The following is a 22,195-nucleotide window of genomic DNA, read 5'->3' as shown; positions in this document are numbered from 1 at the left end:
TGATTATATTACCAATGATGCAAAATAAATGTCTGACGTTGAACAGTTCTTAACGTTGATGCCGAAGAATGTCTGACGTTGACGTTGTTCAAGGTGATGCGAAATACATTTTCAATGTACGAGATGTAATTAACAATAATAATGATTCAGCCAGCTGGTCTATCAGAATTGCTCTGAACAATAAACGATATCACTTCAAAGAAGGTTATTACTCTCGTGTCCTCAGAAATAGAAAAAAGCCGAACTAAATTGGCTTGTTTATTCGAAGCAAATTAATGTAATATTTTATTTTTGCTACAAGCTCTTTTGGGGTGTCAACTTCTAACCTGGCGAATATTGAGTTTTCTGCATGGCAGCATTTTTCAAGAAGTCTGAAAAGCACGAAGAGATCTAAAACCACTTTGATTGCATGTAAAAATAGAAGCTTTTGCGCGCCAGTTTGAATGCTAATGTGACATTGAATACTTTTAAACAAAAGGTAATTGAGAAAGAATGAAGTTATGTTATGTTGTACACCCGATGCCTGTCGTCGTTCGAATTTTTAATGTCACTTCTGGAGAAATTAGTATTAAAGAACATTTTCTTGGTTTTTTTAATGTCAAGGGTACGACAGACAAAGGCTTTACGAAAATGGTGTTGATGTTTATAGAAAAAAATGGATTGGGTATTAAAGAACAAGCTTATGATAATGGAAGAAACATAAATGACAGAAAGAATGGTGTGCCAACAAGAACTTTAAAAGTTATTAAGCGTGCTTTATATTTGCCGTGCGGCAATCACAATTTGAATTTAGTCATCTATGATGCAGCTGCTTTACTAACTTCAGCTGCATCATTCTTCAAAGGTTTGCGTTTCTAATTCAAAGAATTTCACGACACTTTGCTCGGGATTTGTGAAAAGGCGAAAGATAGTGCAATAGTTTTTAAAGAACAGAGCTTAGCCGACGACATTTTTTCATTTCCATTCATTGTAATTGGACCCTCATTAAAAGTAATTAACTACATTTATATATTCACTGTAAATGGCAGTCTTGTATTGACATTACAATTAATTAAATAATAATTCAATTATACTTTCCCTATGCTCCTTGAAAAGAGTAACCAATGAAAGTTTATAATGAAAATCCAAAGTGTTATAATAAAAACATCTAATATAAAAAAAATATATTGTAATAAAGTAAATATTTTGAAGTTAATTTGTTTGCAAACATTCAATTGAATGGCTTGAATAATATAGTTATTGTATGATTTAGGAGTACAAAGCTAAACCTGGGTGATGAAAAACTAAATTATATGCAGCTCTTGACTATTTTTTTTTCATGAGCTATATCACCAAGGTAAATAACCAATTTCTATAAATGTATGAGCTAATGCATAAAACTTGCATGGAAACTAACCACGATAGAAAAAAAATTCTTTAAAAATACTGTTTGATCATAATTGTATAATTTTATGGTAATACAATATTACGACGATAACCTATAGTAACATAACCTATTACAGTCAGTTACGACAGTAACATAACCCACTGTAATCGGTTACTGCAGTAACATAACTTACTATAGTCAGTTTATTATTGAAATAAACAATTGCAAAATTTTGGATAACCTTAAAAATAAATATGATAAAAAATCCTTTAACATTTAGCAAAAATTACATGTCTTTCTACAATACAACTTCATAGTTTTTTCTTCGCTTACACAATACCCTGCTTGTTCCCATTGACGACAATATTCAGCTTCTCTATCATTTATATCTTCACACGAATTTGAGTCTAAAAAAAAATTGTATGATTTATGATGCTTTACTGACAAACAGTATTTACATATCTATCAATATAACACATTAAAATAACGAAAGAACGTTTAAGACAGCATTAAAAAAAAAAACATTTGTTACCATTTGAGAAATTGTCAGAAGTTTCGATATTTGTTGGACAACTTCCTGCTGTTATACTTATATCGTCAATAGCAATATCACCTTGCCATCCATTACCAATAATACCTTCAAATATAAGCTGAAAAAAGAATTAAATCCAAATAATTAATCAGTTCATATTTTTTATATTTGGCAAACATTTTTACTTGGGAGAAAAAATTAGTATTACCTGATAAGGACCTTCGGGTTTAATATCAATTAATAAGTTTTTCCAATCATTATTTGGCTCACTCTTTGATTGAGAAAAGATATTTTTTATTGTTACTGTGTCATCAATATAAATATTAAATTCACCAACCATTGAAACATTTCTAGAAAACATGTTATAAAAAACAGAGAAACATTGTGCAGATAATGGTTTTTCAAACCATTTTGTTTTAAGACGAGCTTTATCATTTTTCTTTTGTGGATAGGATGCTTCAATATACACATAGGTTCCTAAACAAATATAAAACAAACATGTTTGAAAATGAAATGAATTCTTATTTACAAACATGAAATGAATTCTTATTTACACTGGTTTCTAAGATAAAAAGAAAACTTTCTGTGTAAATAATTGCATGATATAAAAGATTCTTCAACGAATATGTATCATCATATATATACTAAGTAACAATTGATGCAAAAAGCTATGTAAAAAAGTAAAGCAATTTTCATATAAAAAAAAAGAAAGTTAAATAGCAAATATTCCAGAGACAGGAATATATAAAAAGAAATTAATTTTTTTTTTGGATTTAAATGAGTTCTTGAGGTTTCTCTAGGACCCAACAATTTTGACAAGTCCTGTATACAACAATTTTGTATACACCAATTTTGACAGGTCAGTAAAACTAATTTTTTTTCCAGAACAATTTCAACCTTAAACTCAAAGGAAGCAAAGATGGTTTTGAAAATAATATTGATTTTCATTCAAAATTAAAGTTTTAAAAAATAAACAGTTTTATGTGCAAAAAACCCAAACTTTTTATAGGTAGATTTTTGTTGTTTTTTTTAACAAAAATCTACCTATAAAAAGTTTTATAGGTAGATTTTTTTTTTTTTTTTAACAAAAAGTTTAATTTGATGAAATTATTATTTTAAAAACTAGCTTTTTATATCACTTCTTTTGATTCCAAGGTTGACATAAGTAAGATTCTATTCTATTCAAAATTCAATACTTGGGCATTGTGCTAAAGCAACTGAGCTGTCCCAGCTTGACATAAAATTTCAAAAATTATAGTATACCAAATATATTAGTAAAGAAACTCAAAAAACATGTTTAAATATTATCTACCTAGTCTTCCAGTAGTATGATCAGAATCGGGTCCAGTGCCTCTAGAAGGTGTTTCACCATAAATTTGAGCCCATTCAAAACTTGCAGTTTTATCATGAGTAAATCCACACAAATCAGTTTCAAAATCACAAGTATAATCACCTGAAATTTTGTGTAAATAAGTTTCAATTTATTTTATGTTAAATAAACAAAGTATAGAAAATTACATAAAATAATAAATAGCCACATAACAGTATATAGTATAAAATTATAAGTATATAATTAGAGTATAAAAAATGGTTATATAATTTTAGAAAAATAAAAACTTAATTACTATTATCTTTACTATTCAAAAATATAATAAACGTAGTAATACAGTTACTATATTAATAATATTTTCCGAAATTTAGTTAACATTTTTTGTTAAATATGTTTTTTTCTAACCTTTCAGATTGTATCTTGGAAAAAAAGTTGTTGGGCGAGTCGTTTTATCTATTAAATAAATCAAAGTTTTATGAAGCAGCAAGATGCATAAACTATTATAAAAACGCAAAGGTTGTTACTATGTGTGATACAATCATTTAATCATTTATGAAATGTACCTTGACATTGATAAAGCTGCATGGCTTGATACTGATCATGTTCTGTAAATCCAACTCTTTGACCAAGCTGGAAAATACCAGGAAGTTTAGGATCTAATGTTACTGAGTCGTTAATTCCAAATGCAGTTTTAGAATATTGCATATAACTTCTATAATCATATGGTGAGTTAAGGCTGTCAACTAAGGAGTTGGAATACAATCTGAAGTTGTGCTTCTTAGCTAAAAATAACTTTTTTAATAAAAAAAAAAGTCAAAACTAAAAAAAATACCAAAAAAGATTTATTTAAAGGTATATTACATTCAGGAATGTTTTCCCATCGAATAGTAATATATTGATCTCTATCTGGACGATTTTGCTCATGTCCAAATCCCATAGCATGACCTATAAAATATTTTAATCTATTACTTTAAAACTCTTTTTATAAGTAAAACTACAAAAATGAAGACTACAGGGGGAAAAAGGCACACGTCACATATTTCCACTTTTGAGATAAATTAAATTTTGTCTTTGAAAGCCTCTATGTTTGTTCTTACTGTATTTCTTTTACTGTGTTTCTGTAACATTGCGTAGGCTTTTTTTGGGTTGGATTTTACTATTTTGCTAACCTTCAGGCTTCTGTTTATATAGTAGGGGACATAACTCAAATAATTGGAAAATGTGACAATGGCCCTTTTTCCTCTGTGGTCTTCATATATATATATATATATATATATATATATATATATATATATATATATATATATATATATATATATATATATATATATATATATATATATATATATATATATATATATATATATATAGATATAGATATAGAGATATATAGATATATATATAGATATATATATAGATATATATATATATATATATATATATATATATATATATATATATATATATATATATGTATATATATATATATATATATATATATATATATATATATATATATATATATATATATATATGTATATATATATATATATGTATATATATATATATATGTATATATATATATATATATATATATATATATATATATATATATATATATATATCTGTGTGTGTGCGTATGTGAATCAGAAATTGAGAAGAGTGAATCATAAAGTGCTAGTGTACACTAATAAAAGTAGGTGAATAAAAATTTGTACCTGCAAAAAATAAATAAAGAGTATTGAATAAAAAGTTAATTTACCTATTTCATGGACGATGGTCCCCTTTCCCCAACAGCCATCATCTAAAGAAATATTTTGAAGCCCACCTACTCTTCCCAGATAACTCCAACAACTTAAAAACAAAAGTGCAAAAAGAGCATTATATTTAACACTGTATTTAAATGAAATTTTTTGTTAAGTTCTTTGAAAATTATTTTTATATTTAAGTTTTTAGCACAATTTTGCATTGCACTACATGTAAGATGAGAAAAATTAATGCAATTCTTATTGTAGGGTAAAATTTGTGCAACAACATGTGCGTACTTCACTTACCCACTACCTTGAAAAAACTCTATGTAATCCTTCTCATCTGTTCTTTTTTTGAATGTGAGACAAGATCTTTCTTCCCATTCTCTAAAAGCTGCCATTAATCCGAATGTAGCTTCAGCAGTATTTTCTAAAAAATTTTACTTTATTTATTTAATAATATTCTATTATATTATTGTATAATAATATATATTTGTATATTAGTATACTTTTAAGTTTGTATTTTAGAACTTTATAATATTTGTTTATTTTATTTTATAATAAAATAAATAAAAATAAGATCTTTTTTAAAACAATTTTTGTGTTAAAAATTTGTTAAAGTTGTTTTATTGCAACATCTGAAAATGATAAAGATATCAGTCCCAAAAAACAAAAAGCTATTTAACATCTTTTGAATAATTGGTATTGTTCAATAGACAAAATATCAAGAAAGTGTGATACATCAGCACACAGTGAAAAGAATCAAAGGAAAATAAAAAAAAAGATCTTAGACACTCAGAGTAAAAGGAAATGTGATTAAAAAAAAGAGAAAAGAATGCCTAGGAATGAGAGAAAGCTAATAAATTCTAAAAAAAAGGTCACAAATAGCAACAAATTGATTTAAAAAATTTTATCTGTCGTTGAAATCGTAATACACTTTTAAAAATTTTCAAACAATTATAAATTGATAAATTTTGAATAAATTTATCAGCCATTAAAATTAGGAAAAATGAGGTCAGCATTAAATTGTTGACATCAGGTTGGCAAAAAGAAATTGACACAAAGGGGTTACTATAAAACTTAGAAACGAAGTTAGTATTTTGCCAACCTCAAACACTTTTAGGTCGGTAGTTAAGTCGACAAAGGCCGACCATAATTTCGAGGACTGATTCATAGTATGCCAAATCCTCTATGCCAATATAAGATGAATATATACATTATATACAAGCAGAGCTGCTTTTTTTGATTCAAAAGCAAATAGACTAAAAGCAGTCAAACGGTCCTGCGCCACATTGTAAAACGATGTAAAATGCGAGATTAAATTTTGTGCAAAAAAAATAGAATTTTTTCACGAAACTAGTTGATGTGTCCAAAATCAGTCAATGTGTCACTAAATCAGTTAATATGCACCAAAGCCCCTAAACCTATTTTCGCACTTTAGCCGTTGAAAGTTTCAACATTTTATAAATGGCCTGTTATTGTTAACATTTTGAGCAGATCTGTAAAAGTCTAGATCTTGAATCTTTGTTTCAAACGTTTTTTTTCCATTGAGAAAAAAGATGTTCGCTAATTGCAAAGGCATTGCATTTTTTATAAAAGTGAGTGGTAAGAAATTGTTGAAAACAACTTTATCATCATACTTTGCATTAAAACCAAGACAAAAAAAGACATTATATTTTCAACTTATTAAAATTGTATATTATTCTATTATTGGTGAATTATTGTAGTTTATTTTAGATATAAATAAATAAAAATAATTTTTAATTATTTTTATTTATTTAAATATAAATAAATAAATAAGTGATTTTTTAGATATAAATAAATAAAAAGTTGTTGATTATTTAAAGTATCAGAAAAGATTATTTATTTAAGCTAAAAAAATAATTTAAAAAAGTGTTTCTATTTCTTAGCTACATTCTAACAGAACAATTTGCTGCATATTATTTTTTACTTAGTCGGCTTGGGCCCTAATAACTCTGGACCTTCCAGTGGTTGCGAACCCTGTGAGCCCTTTGCTATGCTACTGATATATATATATATATATATATATATATATATATATATATATATATATATATATATATATATATATATATATATATATATATATGTATATATATATATATATATGTGTATATATATATATATATATATATATATATATATATATATATATATATATATATATATATATATGTATATATATATATATATATATATATATGTATATATATACAACGCTCGGAATTAGGGTCAGCATTCGGCAATGCCGACCTAACTGCCGACCTGAAAGTGTTTGAGGTCGGCAAAAAGTTGCCAACCTCCTTTCTATGTTTTATGGTCACACCTTAGTATCAAATAATTATTACCGACCTGATGCTGACCTCAAAAAGATTGAGGTCAGCAAATTATTGCCAACCTCATTTTTCCTAATTCCGAGGGTTATATATATATATATATATATATATATATATATATATATATATATATATATATATATATATATATATATATATATATATATATATATATATATATATATATATATATATATATATATATATATATATATATATATATAAATTTAAATTAGTAGAAAATCACTTAAAATTTTTTTTTTTCATTTTACACTGTGTTTCATCAATAAAGACTCATCAGAAAAAGGATTTTTCTGATGAGTCTTATTGATGAAACACAGTGTAAAATGAAAAAAAATTTTTGCCAGGTGATTTTTTACTAATTTATAATTGCCCTGTTCATTTAAGAACATTGAGCACTCTATTTTGTAGAATACATTTTAAAGTTATTTTAAAGTTGTTTAAATGTATATATATATATATATATATATATATATATATATATATATATATATATATATATATATATATATATATATAGATATATATGTATATGTATATTTATATGTATATGTATATCTATATATATATATATATATATATATATATATATATATATATATATATATATACATTATGAATGTTTTTATTTTCATTAAAGATAAAATTTAATTAGTTTTCTTAATTAAACTTGATGGTTTTTAAATAAAGTGTAATTGATTTTTTTATTTTTAAAGTCAAAGAAGTCGTTAGGAGCCATTTTTTACCATAAAAAGTAGATTCCAAGCATTTAATATATATATATATATATATATATATATATATATATATATATATATATATATATATATATATATATATATATATATATATATATATATATACACATATATTTACCTAGCTGTTTTGTAATACTCCATGGAACCACCTTGTTGTTGGGTAACCACAATATGCTCGAATTACTCAAAGCAGCACGCTTTTGTCTTAATGTCTTGAGCAGTCCAGCTTGACTAATATCTCCACCAACTTCAATTATGGATTTTTGTTCTGGTGTAAGTAAAATGTCACCACCAAACAAAATACCTTGAGGATCATTATTTTCTAGAGAAAAAAAACTAGTAGAAATAAATTTTTCATATTATATATATTTCAAGAAATATAATTTAGGAAAGCAAAACATATTTCTTTATACATAAATAATTTCACACCAAAATATCAAATTTTACCATTAAAACACCACAATTACTAATTGTGGCATTTCAATTAGTAATTGTTGTGATTTAACTCTAACTTTTAATATCAAAACTCAAATTGAATAATAACTTTAATGGAGAATGTAAGAGTTTCTCAAAACTAGAGCAATAAAACTATACATATATATATATATATATATATATATATATATATATATATATATATATATATATATATATATATATATACAGTATGCAAAAAAAATAATCGTACACATAAAAAAATCATAATTTCAAAGAAAAAAATAAGTTTTTCGTTAAAACATATAAAAGTTTTTTTAGATATCTTATCAAGTATTGTTTTAAGAGTTTATTTGTGTATTGGTGAATTAATTGCTTTTCAAACCTATTGAATTTTACACAATTGATCTAATCGTGCATAAAATTGACTGCAAAAAAAATAATCATACAGTTCAAAAATAATGTCAAATTGATCAAATTCCATGAAAATTAGAATTGAGTGGGGCCTCCTTTAGCCTAGATGGCCTCATCTAGATGATTTGGTATTGAGTTGATCAAATTTTGGGTCTCTTCTGTTGTTATATTATCCCATGCCCTCATTATAGCTTCTTTCAAGTTGTCTTTGCATCTAAATACTCGTTTGCCAAATTTTCTGTCCAAAAAATATCACCAATTTTCTATTGGATTCAAGTCCAGACTTTGAGATGGCCATTTCAAAACCCTGATGTTATTTGTGTCAAAGCATAACTTCATTTTCTCAATTGTTAAGAAGCATAATCTGATTGGAACTGTTGCTACTGTGGCTGGTAGAGAACGAAAACTCAAGAACACTAGTGCAATTGATCGAAATATCATTAATGTCATCATTAATGTGAATAAAAATAGATTTGTTTTGGCAGCTAAATTAGCTTTAAAATTTTAAGAAGATCTTAACATTACAGTGACTCCTCAAACAATCAGAAATTGTATAAGAGAACAAGGATATAGAGGTAGAGTGGTTCAAAATAAACCTTTTTTAACTTCTAAACAAATGAAACGTCGATTGGAATTTGCATCGAAGTACTTAAAAATGCTGATATAATATTGGAAAAAAATTTTGTGGTCAGATGAGTCAAAATACAATCTCATCTCATCAGATGGAGTTCAAAAAAAAAAAAGGAGAAACTTATAAATTGAGTTGTTTGCGAGGTAGTGTAATACATGGAGGAGGAAATGTGATGGTTTGGGGTAGTATGAGTTGAAAAGAAATGCGGAAATTAACATTTATTGATGACAAAATGGATGCTTCAGTATATTGTGAAATTCTCAAAGTTAAATTGCAACCATACACTTAAAAATTAAGAATGGGAAGTGATTTCATACTCCAGCAGGATAACAATCCAAAACATACAGCTGTAAAAAAAGAAGGTGTACTTTAACATAAACAACATCAATGTTTTGGAATGGCCGTCTCAAAGTCTGGATATGAATCCAATAAAAAATTTGTGGTACATTTTGGATAGAAATATTGGCGACCGAGCATTTAGACATAAAGACAACTTGAAAGAAGTTAAAATGAGGGCACGGGATAATATAACAACAGAAGAGAATCAAAATTTGATCAACTCAATGCCAAATCATCTAGATGAGGCTATCAAGGCTAAAGGAGGCCCCACTCAATACTAATTTCCATGGAATTTGATCAACTTGACATTATTTTTGAACTGTATGATTTTTTTTTTTTTTGCAGTCAATTTTATGCATGATTAGATCAATTGTGTAAAATTCAATAGATTGGAAAAGCAATTAATTCACCAATACACAAATAAACTCTTAAAACAATACTTGATAAGATATCTAAAAAAAACTTAAATATTTTAATGGAAGACTCATTTTTTGATGCAATCTTTAAAATTATGTTTTTTTTTTAAGTGTATGATTACTTTTTTTTGCATACTATATATATATATATATATATATATATATATATATATATATATATATATATATATATATATATATATATATATATATATATATAGTATGCAAAAAAAGTAAGACTTCTAAAACAAAAGTAAGTTAATTATAATAGTAATATAAGTAGTAGAATTAAAAAAGACAGTATAAAATAAAAGTAAAAATAGCTTTATAAATACATTAATATAAAAAAAAGTAATAATAATAAAAGATGAAATTAATATTCATTAAATATATAAAGTGGTGATAAAAGGGTATTTAGTTTAAATATTTTTTTTGTAAATAGTATTATTTGGTTCCAGTGAGAAATATATTGATGTTTTATAGAGAGCTTGCCATTAATTAGCCTTAGTTTTATATAAGAATAGATAATAGCCTTATTTTTATATAATAGCCTTAATTTTATATAAGAATAGATAAATTGATATTTAACCGAGTCCCAATGTGTTAATAATAATTTTTAATAGCCTGCTCATGCTCAAACGATCTCATGTCAAGGCACAAAACCCCAAAAAACAATGTTATCCCTTAGTTTTTAAAATTTTTAAAATAAAGTGTAGTTAAATAAAGTATAATTTGAAATTATAATTTAAGCGTTTTTTTCTGAATCAATCAAATCAATATATTTTTAAATAAAAGTCTTTTAATAAAGGATATATACAAATAGTAAACTCATGTAAAGTAAACGCCTAATAATGTTAATAATAAGAAAAAGAATGACAATGTTCATGATAAAAAATAAAGGTAAAAATAGCATATTGACAATATACAACAATATTGATAATGATAATTATAATAACTATTATGACAATATTAATAATAATAATAATAATAATAATAATAATAATAATAATAATAATAATAATAATAATAACAATAATAATAATAATAATAATAATAATAATAATAACAATATATAAAAACTAAAGGAAAATATTTTGGGGTTGATTTGCAATTTTAACACCGTTGATTCAAGATAAACTACACAGTTAATAACGCAGCTTAAATTAAAAAGAAAGAGATTAAAAACTTGTAAAAGTACGGCAAGAAAATACACACACGGGTTTCGAAGTGGAGGGGCGCAATCGTCAATTTCTAAAAAAAGTCCTCAAAATCTAGAATTTACTTTCTTTTTTTTGTTTTAAAAAAAAAAAAGGTTCTTTAGATAAAAAGTGGGAGGGAGTTTAGATAAAAAGTGGGAAGGAGATAAAAAGTGGGAGGGAGGGAGTTACGTGTTCTCCTCCCCCGGTGTCGTCGGGCCTGTATAATATATAAAATAATAACTATATAAATCTATTAATAAATAGAGACAGGCGCAAGCAAGCGATTATTTATCGTCTAACTCTTAGGGAATAGACATAAGCAAGCATACATTGACCATTGGCAAATATTTCATACATTTTGCACTTTGACTTTTGTTTTTACCGCATATAGTTCTGCAATCTTGTTTTTATAAGCTATGCGTTTATCAGTTTTTTTAAAATTTATTTGAATGGTTAAACCAAAGTTTATTTGAGTATATATGTACAAATTAACAATACAAAAAAATATGTAAACGAATATACAGTACAAACAAAACGAATGAACGAATAAGGAATACAAAAACAGCTTTAAAAGATTTTTTGTCTTTAAAAAGGTGCGATACCAGAACGTTAAATGAATTCCAGGAATCGATGATTGATGATGAGTTAAAAAACCGTTCTTTGAAAATATAAGATAATCGTATTTGTAATTAGTTTATGTAAAATGCCCATAAAAATCTTAAATATAATAAATATGTTTGAATCCATATATGTAAATTGACATTTTAAGATAGTTGGCACTCCTTGTATTTTATGTTTTTGAAATTCGTTAACTTTTTATAAAACCTTATACTCCTTATATATTTCATAACAATAAAATTAAAACTTTTTTATTTCATTTCTGGTTGTATGCATCAGTTGATCCACAACAAACTTTTTGAAAAATAAAAACATTTCTCTATTGAGTCTATCCAACTAATAATTGTTGCACTGTTTCTATAGTTGTAACGCAAATGTATATATATGTGTATATGTACATACATGAATATAAAAGCGTATGCAAAAAGAAATTGAATTAAAATAGAAAAAAGAAATTAAATTAAAATAGAAATTTAAATTTTTAATAAGAAAATAAGTGAGTCATAAGCAAAAAATAAATATATAACCTTCCTCAGGAAAAGAGTGGCACAGAGCAACAGAAAGCAAAATCAAAACCAGTTTCGTCATTTCTAAACTATATGCACCTCAGAAATGATTCTGGTTATAATGACTTGTTCTTATCTATTACCTCTAAAGTGCACCTGTTCAAAACTAGCTCCGCCATTTTCTATTGTTGACAAGCAACTACATAAACAAACCGATGAAACGCACAAACACAGTCATCAAACATTGAACAGCTGATACCACCCCTATATAATGTAGAGATGTACATGCAACGAGTTACTTATTATGCAAAAATTTTAAACTGCAAATTTTTTAAGTTTAAGAACATGACTCATTTGATTTTTTTCTTAAAAATTACAAATGAAATAAATTTTTTTACGAAAAGTTTCTGTTTTGTTTTTCGAGCTATATTTTCTTATTGATTAAGTGTGTAGCTATGTTGCTTGATAGATTGATATAAAATACAATTAGGGCTGGAAGTTAAAATTGATGTAATAAATTTAGTTTTAATAACTTTTCAATGTCCATGTGAGTATGAGAACTTCATAATTTTATTAATGTGCTATTATTAGAGAATTTATTTTAATTCGTTTCTTATATAATAATATATGTTCGGTAGGATTAACATAAACCAATTAAACGTTTCTCTAAAATATTTATACTGCAGACCTTGCCATTGAACAAACTAGCTTACCTGAAATGGCTTATCTTTTTGCCTCAACAGTCAATTAAAACAAAAATCTTTTTTATTAGTAAAAAAAAAATTTTTAACGTTGTAGTAAAAAAAACATTTTTTAAAATAAGAAAATTAAAAATAAATTGCATATATATATTTTTTAATTTTCTTATTTTAAAGAATGTTTTTTTTCCAAAATTTCTTTTTAGCACAAGATAAGTAAAAAAAAATTGAGAAATTAAACAAATTTTTTCCACTTTTAAATAAAAACCATATTTTTACCAAATAAAACAACTATACATGCTTCGAATAATTTCTAGTCATCTTCAGTTGGGTTTAAAATCTTATTTATTTTTATATAGGGGAAGGTTGCGTATGTTGAGCATGTTAACAGTGTATTGTTTATTTGCAGCCAAAATATTATAATATTTATATTTGCAGATTATCATAATTTAATCTTTCCTCTTAAAGAATATAAATGAATAGTTTATTTTCAAAATAAATTTTATACAAAAAAACACACCCAATCATCTCAGCTTAGGAAACCAGTTTCCTAAGATGAGCTTATTTTAATGGAACTCAAAAAAACTCAAAAAAATAATCACAAAAAAAAAAATTAAATTAAATTGTGTCTTTAAGGACTATACGTAAGTAAAAAGTAATTATCTCACCCATAAAAAAAAACAATAATAAATCTTTCTACCTCTAAAAAAGTTTGCGATACTATTTTTTGAAAAAACTTTCGCTCTTGAAATACCAAAATAAAGCCCCGCGAAAAATAACTTGAAAAAAACGCGCTTTACTTAATTAAAAGCCGCATCTCATCTTGAGCGTCTAAAAACGTTCATCAAACGTATCAACGCAACTTCACCAAGTACAATCACAATTTAAATAGCATGACAACAGGTTATGTATTATCTCATGTACCCATGGAATAGCGGTAGACAAGCATAAAGTATTAAGGATGTAATAAATTTTTGATGATCTTGTTTCGTTCCGACGTAAATATGTAAATGACGTAAACAAAATATTGAATAATAAAAAATTATAACGGGGATGGTAAATTTTTTTAACAGTAAAACAATCAAAGAATGTTAACTATACAACCAAGAAATTAAAATAAATGACGCCGTCGAATTTGTATGAATATCTTTAACCAAAAAAGTTCGCGAAAAAATCATTAGTCTACCCGTAAAAGAGGTTATACTATCTTATGAACCTGCTCATCTTACGCAACCTCCCCCTACAAATATTCTACGGTAATAAAATATAAATTACAATCTTTTCTACAATTGCAATAAAATACGCAATAGTAAAAAATACGATAAAAATGATATTAAAATATTTGACAAAAGGTTAGCAACTTATAAAATGGCAACTATTATGTGAAAAGAGATATCTTATAATAGTTCAACTGTTTGTTCATATCCGGATTTTTCCATTCAATAAACAAACTTTCCTTAACTTTAACATCGAATTTATTAGAAGCAGAATCCATTATCAAAAGCCATCAAATTTATTAGAATTTATTATCGAAAGCCATCAAATTTATTAGAATACATTATCAAAAGCCATCGAATTTATTAGAATCCATTATCGAAAGCCATCGAATTTATTATCGAAAGCCATCGAATTTATTAGAATCCATCGAAAAACAGTCATTATTGTAGGTATTAAAAAAAACAATTATTGTTAGCATGGAGATGTTTGTATATGTGTAAGTTTTTGTCTCTCCTGTAGTTTTTAGTCATTCTTGTTTTAAGGTAGCAAGAAATTTTGCCTATATAAAAAGAATTACATCCTGCGCATACAAATTTATAAACAACGAATGATATGAACTCTATGGAAAGAAGATCCTTTGATAAAAACATATTCTTTTTATTTTAAAAGAGGTAAAAATCAAACTAAAGGATATAGACTTACAATGTTTTTTAATGATAGAGTTTAAATTCTTTTTGGTTTGAACAGATATATTATCAACATAAGAAAATGTAAAGTAGTTTTTTTGGCAAGATGAGAATTATAAATTTTATTTATAAGTCAAGTTGGATACATGTTGCTTTTGAGAATGTTTAAAAGAGTATTAATGTCATAGTAAAAACCAGGTTTATTATCATTAATTTTAATAGTACAAAACTTGGTTTTATATATGTACAGAGGCGGTTCTACAAATAAAGAATCGCCTCTGTACATTTATAAAAAGGCTTGGGGGGGGGTGAATCCTTAAAAAGTACCGACTGGCCCCTAAGAACAAAAAAAAAACAAAAAAACTCCTTAAAACTAAAATTCACCCGACTGAAATGTTTCAAATACCTGACTAGACGGCTATGTTTCTCAAAAAACCAACTTTAACTTGAAAATCACCTTCTTTGGGGGATGACCCACCCTCCCCACCTTCTATATATATTCTATAATATATATATATATATATATATATATATATATATATATATATATATATATATATATATATATATATATATATATATATATATATATATATATATATGTATGTATAGAGAGAGAGAGAGAGCTTTCAAAAACAATTAGGCGCAGTAAAAATTTAAGATCGATTTCTTTTTTAAAACATCGAAAAACCCATCCATATTTACTAAAGACTCAATTTTTTTTTGAACGACAGGAATATTTAGTTACTTTTTTTAATAATTTCATTTTTTGCAAAAGAATACAGAAAACATACCGGTAAAGATTGAAAAGAAAAAAATAGGCGCACAAACTCAAATTAATTTCCGTTTTTTTGCCAACCCAACTGTTATTCATAATTATTTTGTTAGCTAATATATTAGCTTGACAATTTCCTATAAAAGGTTTGATAAAATTACTTAAGGTGACCAGTTTAGTCACATTTAAAGCCATTTTAAATATTTTGATAAAACCTAAAAGTAAATATACATAGAAATGGGTCGAAAAGCAGTAAGTGAAGCAACAAAGTAGCAAATAATAGCTATGAAGGATGGCTCATGATCAGTAATAGAGAAATAGCAAGAAAACTATAGTTAGATATACTCCAAAGATATTTCAAACATCAGGTGCCATCTAATATCATACTGGCTCAGGAAGATTGAAAAAACTACTGAGCGCCAAAATAGTCTTATATTTTGTCAATTAAGAGCCAATCTGAAATTAAGTTATCGTGAACTCACCAATGCATTCAACGAAACCCGTGAAAAGTGTGTTTCGTCAAATAAAGTTAGAAACATTTTACTACGGAAAAAAATTGGTGTTTATGCAGCTGTTAGAAAATAATTGTTGAAGGCCAGAGATTGACTCACAAGATTAAGGTGCTTTTAGGAGAGAATTGAGTGGTCTTTGGAGAAGTGGAAGCAAGCAATTTTTAATGATGAAAGTAACTTTGTAATAATTAGTAATAAATAGAAAAAGCAAAGTTCTTGTTAAAAGATTTAAATCGGAAAAGTATAGTAATTGCTTTGTTGTACCGAGGTTGCAAAGTGGCGGCGACAGTGTTGTTATTTGGGGCTGCTTTAATTTTAACGGAGTAGGAGTGTGTAAGATTTATACAGGTCGAATCAACCAACATATATATATTGCGACGTTAGAATTATCTTGTTCTACTCCACATTTTTAAATTTTGAGAAAAAACGATTTGAAAAATAAAAACTTTAGGAGACGGCATATAAAATTTTTATTATAACTTATGTTTTGTCGGCAACTTTTTTATTTATTTCTTAGGTTTTAATACAGTAGAAAAACATTATTCTATGGTACAAAACATTATCAATAATTCAATTTTTTCAAAAAGTGGAGAAAGAACAAGATAATTCTAACGTCACGATATAGAGACGCTAGAGCACTGCATGGTTCCATCAGTGGACATGCTGACTGATCGAAACGAATGGTAGCTATTTCAACAAGATTTTGCGCCTGCCCACACAACTCGTATAGTAAAAACATTTCGAAATCTGCAACGTTGTAAAATCGATACAAAAAGGATGTGCTGCTTGCATAATGCTCAGGGGAGGGAAAAAACTTTAAATATTAGCTTAGATGTTATCTTTGTTGCATTAATTTTTTATATACTGCAGCTTTTTTTATTAATATTTTTTGTTATTATGTTTGATTATGTTTCTACATACAATTTTATGTTTCAGTATCCGAGATTTAAGGTTTGTTTTAATCTTTTATTTATATTAGGGTTTCTGAACACTATTTAACAGTAACAGTATAACATCTGTTTTTTAGGAAAAATTAAAAACACCAAACTGCTGTTTTCTGAATGGCTATTTTTACTGTTTTTAATTTTTTTTTTATTAAAATTAAAATGATAAAAAATTAACAACTTGAACTTTTTTCTTACGTTCGCCATAACGATTGAATTATATTTCAATATTATAATGAGTTTTATTTGCATAAAGCTTCATTCAAACCTGAAAAAGCACACAAGGAAGTACTAAGGAACTTCTCATTTTAATGGTTCTTTTACTTATTAATTATAATTATTTATTAATCTAGTAAATAAAGTTTCTTAAGAGTTTCTTATTTACCTTAACTTGAAAATAATTGCACAATTACCAGTTATGAATTTTTTTTTAACGGTAGGTAAAAGGGCTGCTTATTCTTATTTTCCATTCATATTCTTGTCAGTGTGGACTAACGCAACAAAACTGAAAAATCTAACTACAAAAGAGTTGAAAGGATAGTGTCAGCGTTTTAACAAAATAATGTTATGGAAATTCTACAACTACCCTATAAAATCACTTAAAAAGTCAAGGACTTTGTTTAGATAAGGCAACAGAATCAATCATATTAACAGCTTAGAGAGCAAGTGAGAAGTGACAATGTCGGCAACCACTTTGCGCAAAGGAATCTTAATTATATCAAACTAATTTTTCCATTTTAAACATTTTTACTATTAATTCATTTTTATTATAATTTACAGAGCTTCTACCGATAGCAGTTATATTTTATATAAATATAAAATTGACTGCAAATAGCAATGTTGTATCAACGTTTTTACGAATAATTAAATAATAATTCAATTTTGTTTTCACTATACCTCTTGAAGATATTAACCAATGAGATTTTAGAATGATATTCTAAAGAGTTATAATGAAAACACAAATTTTTAATACATATAAAAAAGATTGTAAAAAAGTAAATGTGTTCTATGTTGATTTGTTTGAATGATTTAGCTAGTTTAGTTATTGTATGATTCAGGAGTAAAATAACCAAACATGGCGGATAAAACAGCCAAACATGGCAAATAAAATAAAGGTCAAGCAGAACATAACTAGATTACATGCAGCTACTGATACTTTTTCCAAACCATGTCATAAGTCCTTCAATATTTCATGATTGTATCAGCAAGGTAACAAATTATATCTTTAAATATAGGTGTTATGCTATTTAAGTACCATGTTACCTAACCACAGCAGAAAATAAATACTATAAAAATATTGTTGATTGCAATAGTATGATAATATAGTAGTTTAATAGTACTACGATAACTTACTATAGTAACAACCTATTATAATCAACTTACTATAGTAACATAACCTATTATAATCAACTTACTATAGTAACATATAACTATAGTAACATATAACTATAGTAACATATACTATAGTAACATAACCTATTATAGTCAGTTAGTTAATCAAATAAACAACCGCAAGATTTTAGAAAACCATAAAAATAAAAAACAAGAAAAAAATCATTTAACAATTAGCAAAATTTACATGTCTTTCTACAATACAACTTCATAGTTTTTTCTTCGCTTACGCAATACCCCGCTTGTTCCCATTGATAACAATATGCAGCCTCTCTATCATTTATATCTTCACACGAATTTGAGTCTAAAAAAAATTGCATTTTCGATGTTTTGCTGACAAATAGTATTTACAACTAATGTGTATTTACAACAGTATTTACAATCAATAGTATTTACAAACAATTTCTTATCAGTGACACATAAAATAAGAAAGAAACATTAGAAATAAGAACATTTGAAGAAGTTTTAAGAACATTTGAAATAGTTAAAAAAAATATCATTTTGTACCGTTCAAGAAACTGTCAGAAGTTTCAATATTTGTTGGACAAATTCCTTCTGTTATGCTTATATCGTCAATAGCAATATCACCTAGCCCACCATTACCAATTATAGCTTCAAAAATAATCTGAAAAAAGAGTCAAATAAAAATAATTACATTTAGCTTTCTTTTATAATATTTTAAATTACATTTATTTACTAATTAAATTTAAATAAAAAAATATTTTAAACTTCATTTATTTTTTTATATTATGCCACATTTTTACATGTAGAAAAATTGTTTGCTGGTAAGAAAAAATATTATTACCGAGTAAGAAAAAATATGATTACCTGGTAAGGACCTTCGGGTTTAATATCAATTAATAGGTTTTTCCAATCATTATTTGGCTCACTTTTTGATTGAGAAAAGATATTTTTTATTGTTACTGTATCATCAATATAAATATTAAATTCACCAATCATTGAAGCATTTTGAGAATACATGTTGTAAAAAACAGAGAAACATTGTGCAGATAATGGTTTTTTGAACCATTTTGTTTTAAGACGAGCTTTATCATTTTTCCTTTGTGGATAGGATGCTTCAATATATAAATAGATCCCTAAACAAATATAAAACAAATGTGATTGAAAAGGCGAAATGCACAGGTGTCAAAAAATAAACATATATGCCAAAAAAAAAATTTCATATACATACTCAGTGAAATATATATACTCATGAATGTATCATATATTCGTTTCATGTATCAGCGACTGATACATGAAACAAATACCTGGTTTGGACCCGGTAATTCGGCTATTTTCCTGGGCCGAACTCACGATTGATGTAGCAGCACTCTGCTGTGAGTCTGGCTATTTGTCAGTCAATGTATGAACTAAAGCCCCCAGCAGCAGGTTATTTCAGTATGATGTCACACTGCTCACCTAAATCAGCAGTAGGGTAAAGGAAGGTATGTTCGTGATATATGTAATTTCGTGATATTTCGCTCGGCATTTGTAGCGAACATACCTATTAGTCAAAAACATGGAAATTGCGTCAAATGGTACCCCGGGGTACTACTGTCGATTCACAAATAGTCGTTGGGTGCGTGTGATACGTCAATTGTTTACTATCAGTTTGTACATTCTTTAGCATTATTTAACGTGCGTTCAGCACATTTGTTTGGAGTACTTGTCCAACATTTTTATTTCCAGACTTGTGTTTTAAGGTAAGTAAATTATTTTTATTAAATATTAAACTAGAAAAGATGCTTGATTTAATGGTAAAACTTTTGTTTTTTTATTAACTTCCTATAACTTATGATTCCTTATCGCAGTTACACATTTTCTTAACGTTTTCACCTCAAATGAATTTACATTTTTAATCATGTTTCTTTTATTAAATACAATGACATTAAAAATTGTTTTAAGCACGATATAACTATATAGTTAAATGATAATAATATCTTTCTCTATACGAATCACAACCACACCTAACCCTAATAGGCCAAAAAGGGATTCAAGTACAAAGGGTCTGACTCCTCCTGATCAACCTATTCCATTAACTTCAAAGGATTCTATTCCTGTATGTTCTAAAAAAAGTAAAAAAAATAAAAATGCTTCAAAAGATGATGATTGGGAGTGCGGTGTTTGTAAAAAAAGTTACAACAGTGATGTTAAAAAAAAAAAAGGAAAAAAATGGGTGCAGTGTTCCTATTGTTTAGTACCTTATCATGAGAGTTGTCAAACATATGAGGACATTGGTGAAGTATTTATGTGTGATACATGTTGTCAACAAGAATGTGATTTAGAAAAATAAGTTAATCAGATATAAGTATGGTTAATATTATAGTTATTATATTAAGAGTTTTTTGTAGGTCTGTTATTTTATTTTCTAAGCTACCTATGCTAAAAGTATATTTTTTTTATATATAAATATAAAGTAATGAAAGTATTATTATAATTTTGTTAACTTATAAGCCTGACTATATTTATATTTTATGAACTTAAAGTCTGATTGAATAGTTATGAATTCAAAACAAGTGTTGATATTTTTTGTTATATTATACCAGATGTTATACTTAATTAATAAAGAAAAATTTAAATATTATTGTGTATTCACGAAATTACCTAACCACTATCACGAAATTAAATATCATATCACAAAATTACCTAACTTTTCTCAATGACTTTTGAGCTTTTATAAAAACTTATCAAAGGACTTAAAATCCCAAAACTGCATAGATTCTAGTAACTTTACTCTATGTACATCAAACAATTAAAGTAATTAAGTAAAATTACTGAAATTGACTTTGTAATTACACATCTAGTTAATTTATCACGAACATACCTTCCTTTACCCTATAAGATATATATATATATATATATATATATATATATATATATATATATATATATATATATATATATATATATATTATATATATTTATATACATGGCCTACATAAATATAGGGCCTTCTATTCTGCTTAAATAAAAAAAAAAAAAAGTAGAAGGCTGCTTTTAAAAGCCTATATTCTGTCGAATGGAAAAACTTTCTCAAAATATTTTAATTACTGCACACACAGTGAATTAAATTTTGTTTAATTAACTGTGGCTTCTTTTTAGTAATAGATAATTATTATGGCTAATAAATGCTCTGTTGTTGGTTGTACCTCTTTTTATATTTGTTGTGAAGTAATCACAGTTTTTCGTTTTTTAATTATGATGATTTGAAAAATATTTTTTCTCATTTAACCTATCTTATATATGGGTTACGCAAATTCAAATTTTAGATATGGGTCAGTAATTTGTATATTTGTCATA

The 22,195-nt window shown here is 26.1% G+C and overlaps 1 protein-coding gene across 1 annotated transcript; it reads right to left on the bottom strand.

Annotated features, from left to right (window-relative positions):
• Positions 1-1,415: 1,415 nt before the first annotated feature.
• LOC100209222 (meprin A subunit beta-like) lies at positions 1,416-12,770 on the bottom strand. Its single transcript, NM_001309719.1, is given in 12 exon segments — positions 1,416-1,493; positions 1,525-1,773; positions 1,899-2,016; positions 2,107-2,375; positions 3,211-3,351; positions 3,634-3,681; positions 3,792-4,010; positions 4,090-4,173; positions 4,991-5,082; positions 5,283-5,406; positions 8,231-8,434; positions 12,692-12,770. Coding segments are annotated over 11 exon segments (1,491 nt in total). The 5' UTR covers positions 12,753-12,770; the 3' UTR covers positions 1,416-1,493; positions 1,525-1,642.
• Positions 12,771-22,195: the final 9,425 nt, after the last annotated feature.

Source organism: Hydra vulgaris, chromosome 11 (genome assembly GCF_038396675.1).
Source record: "Hydra vulgaris chromosome 11, alternate assembly HydraT2T_AEP".
Lineage (NCBI taxonomy): Eukaryota > Metazoa > Cnidaria > Hydrozoa > Anthoathecata > Hydridae > Hydra > Hydra vulgaris.
This window is presented reverse-complemented; position numbering and strand designations above follow the sequence as displayed.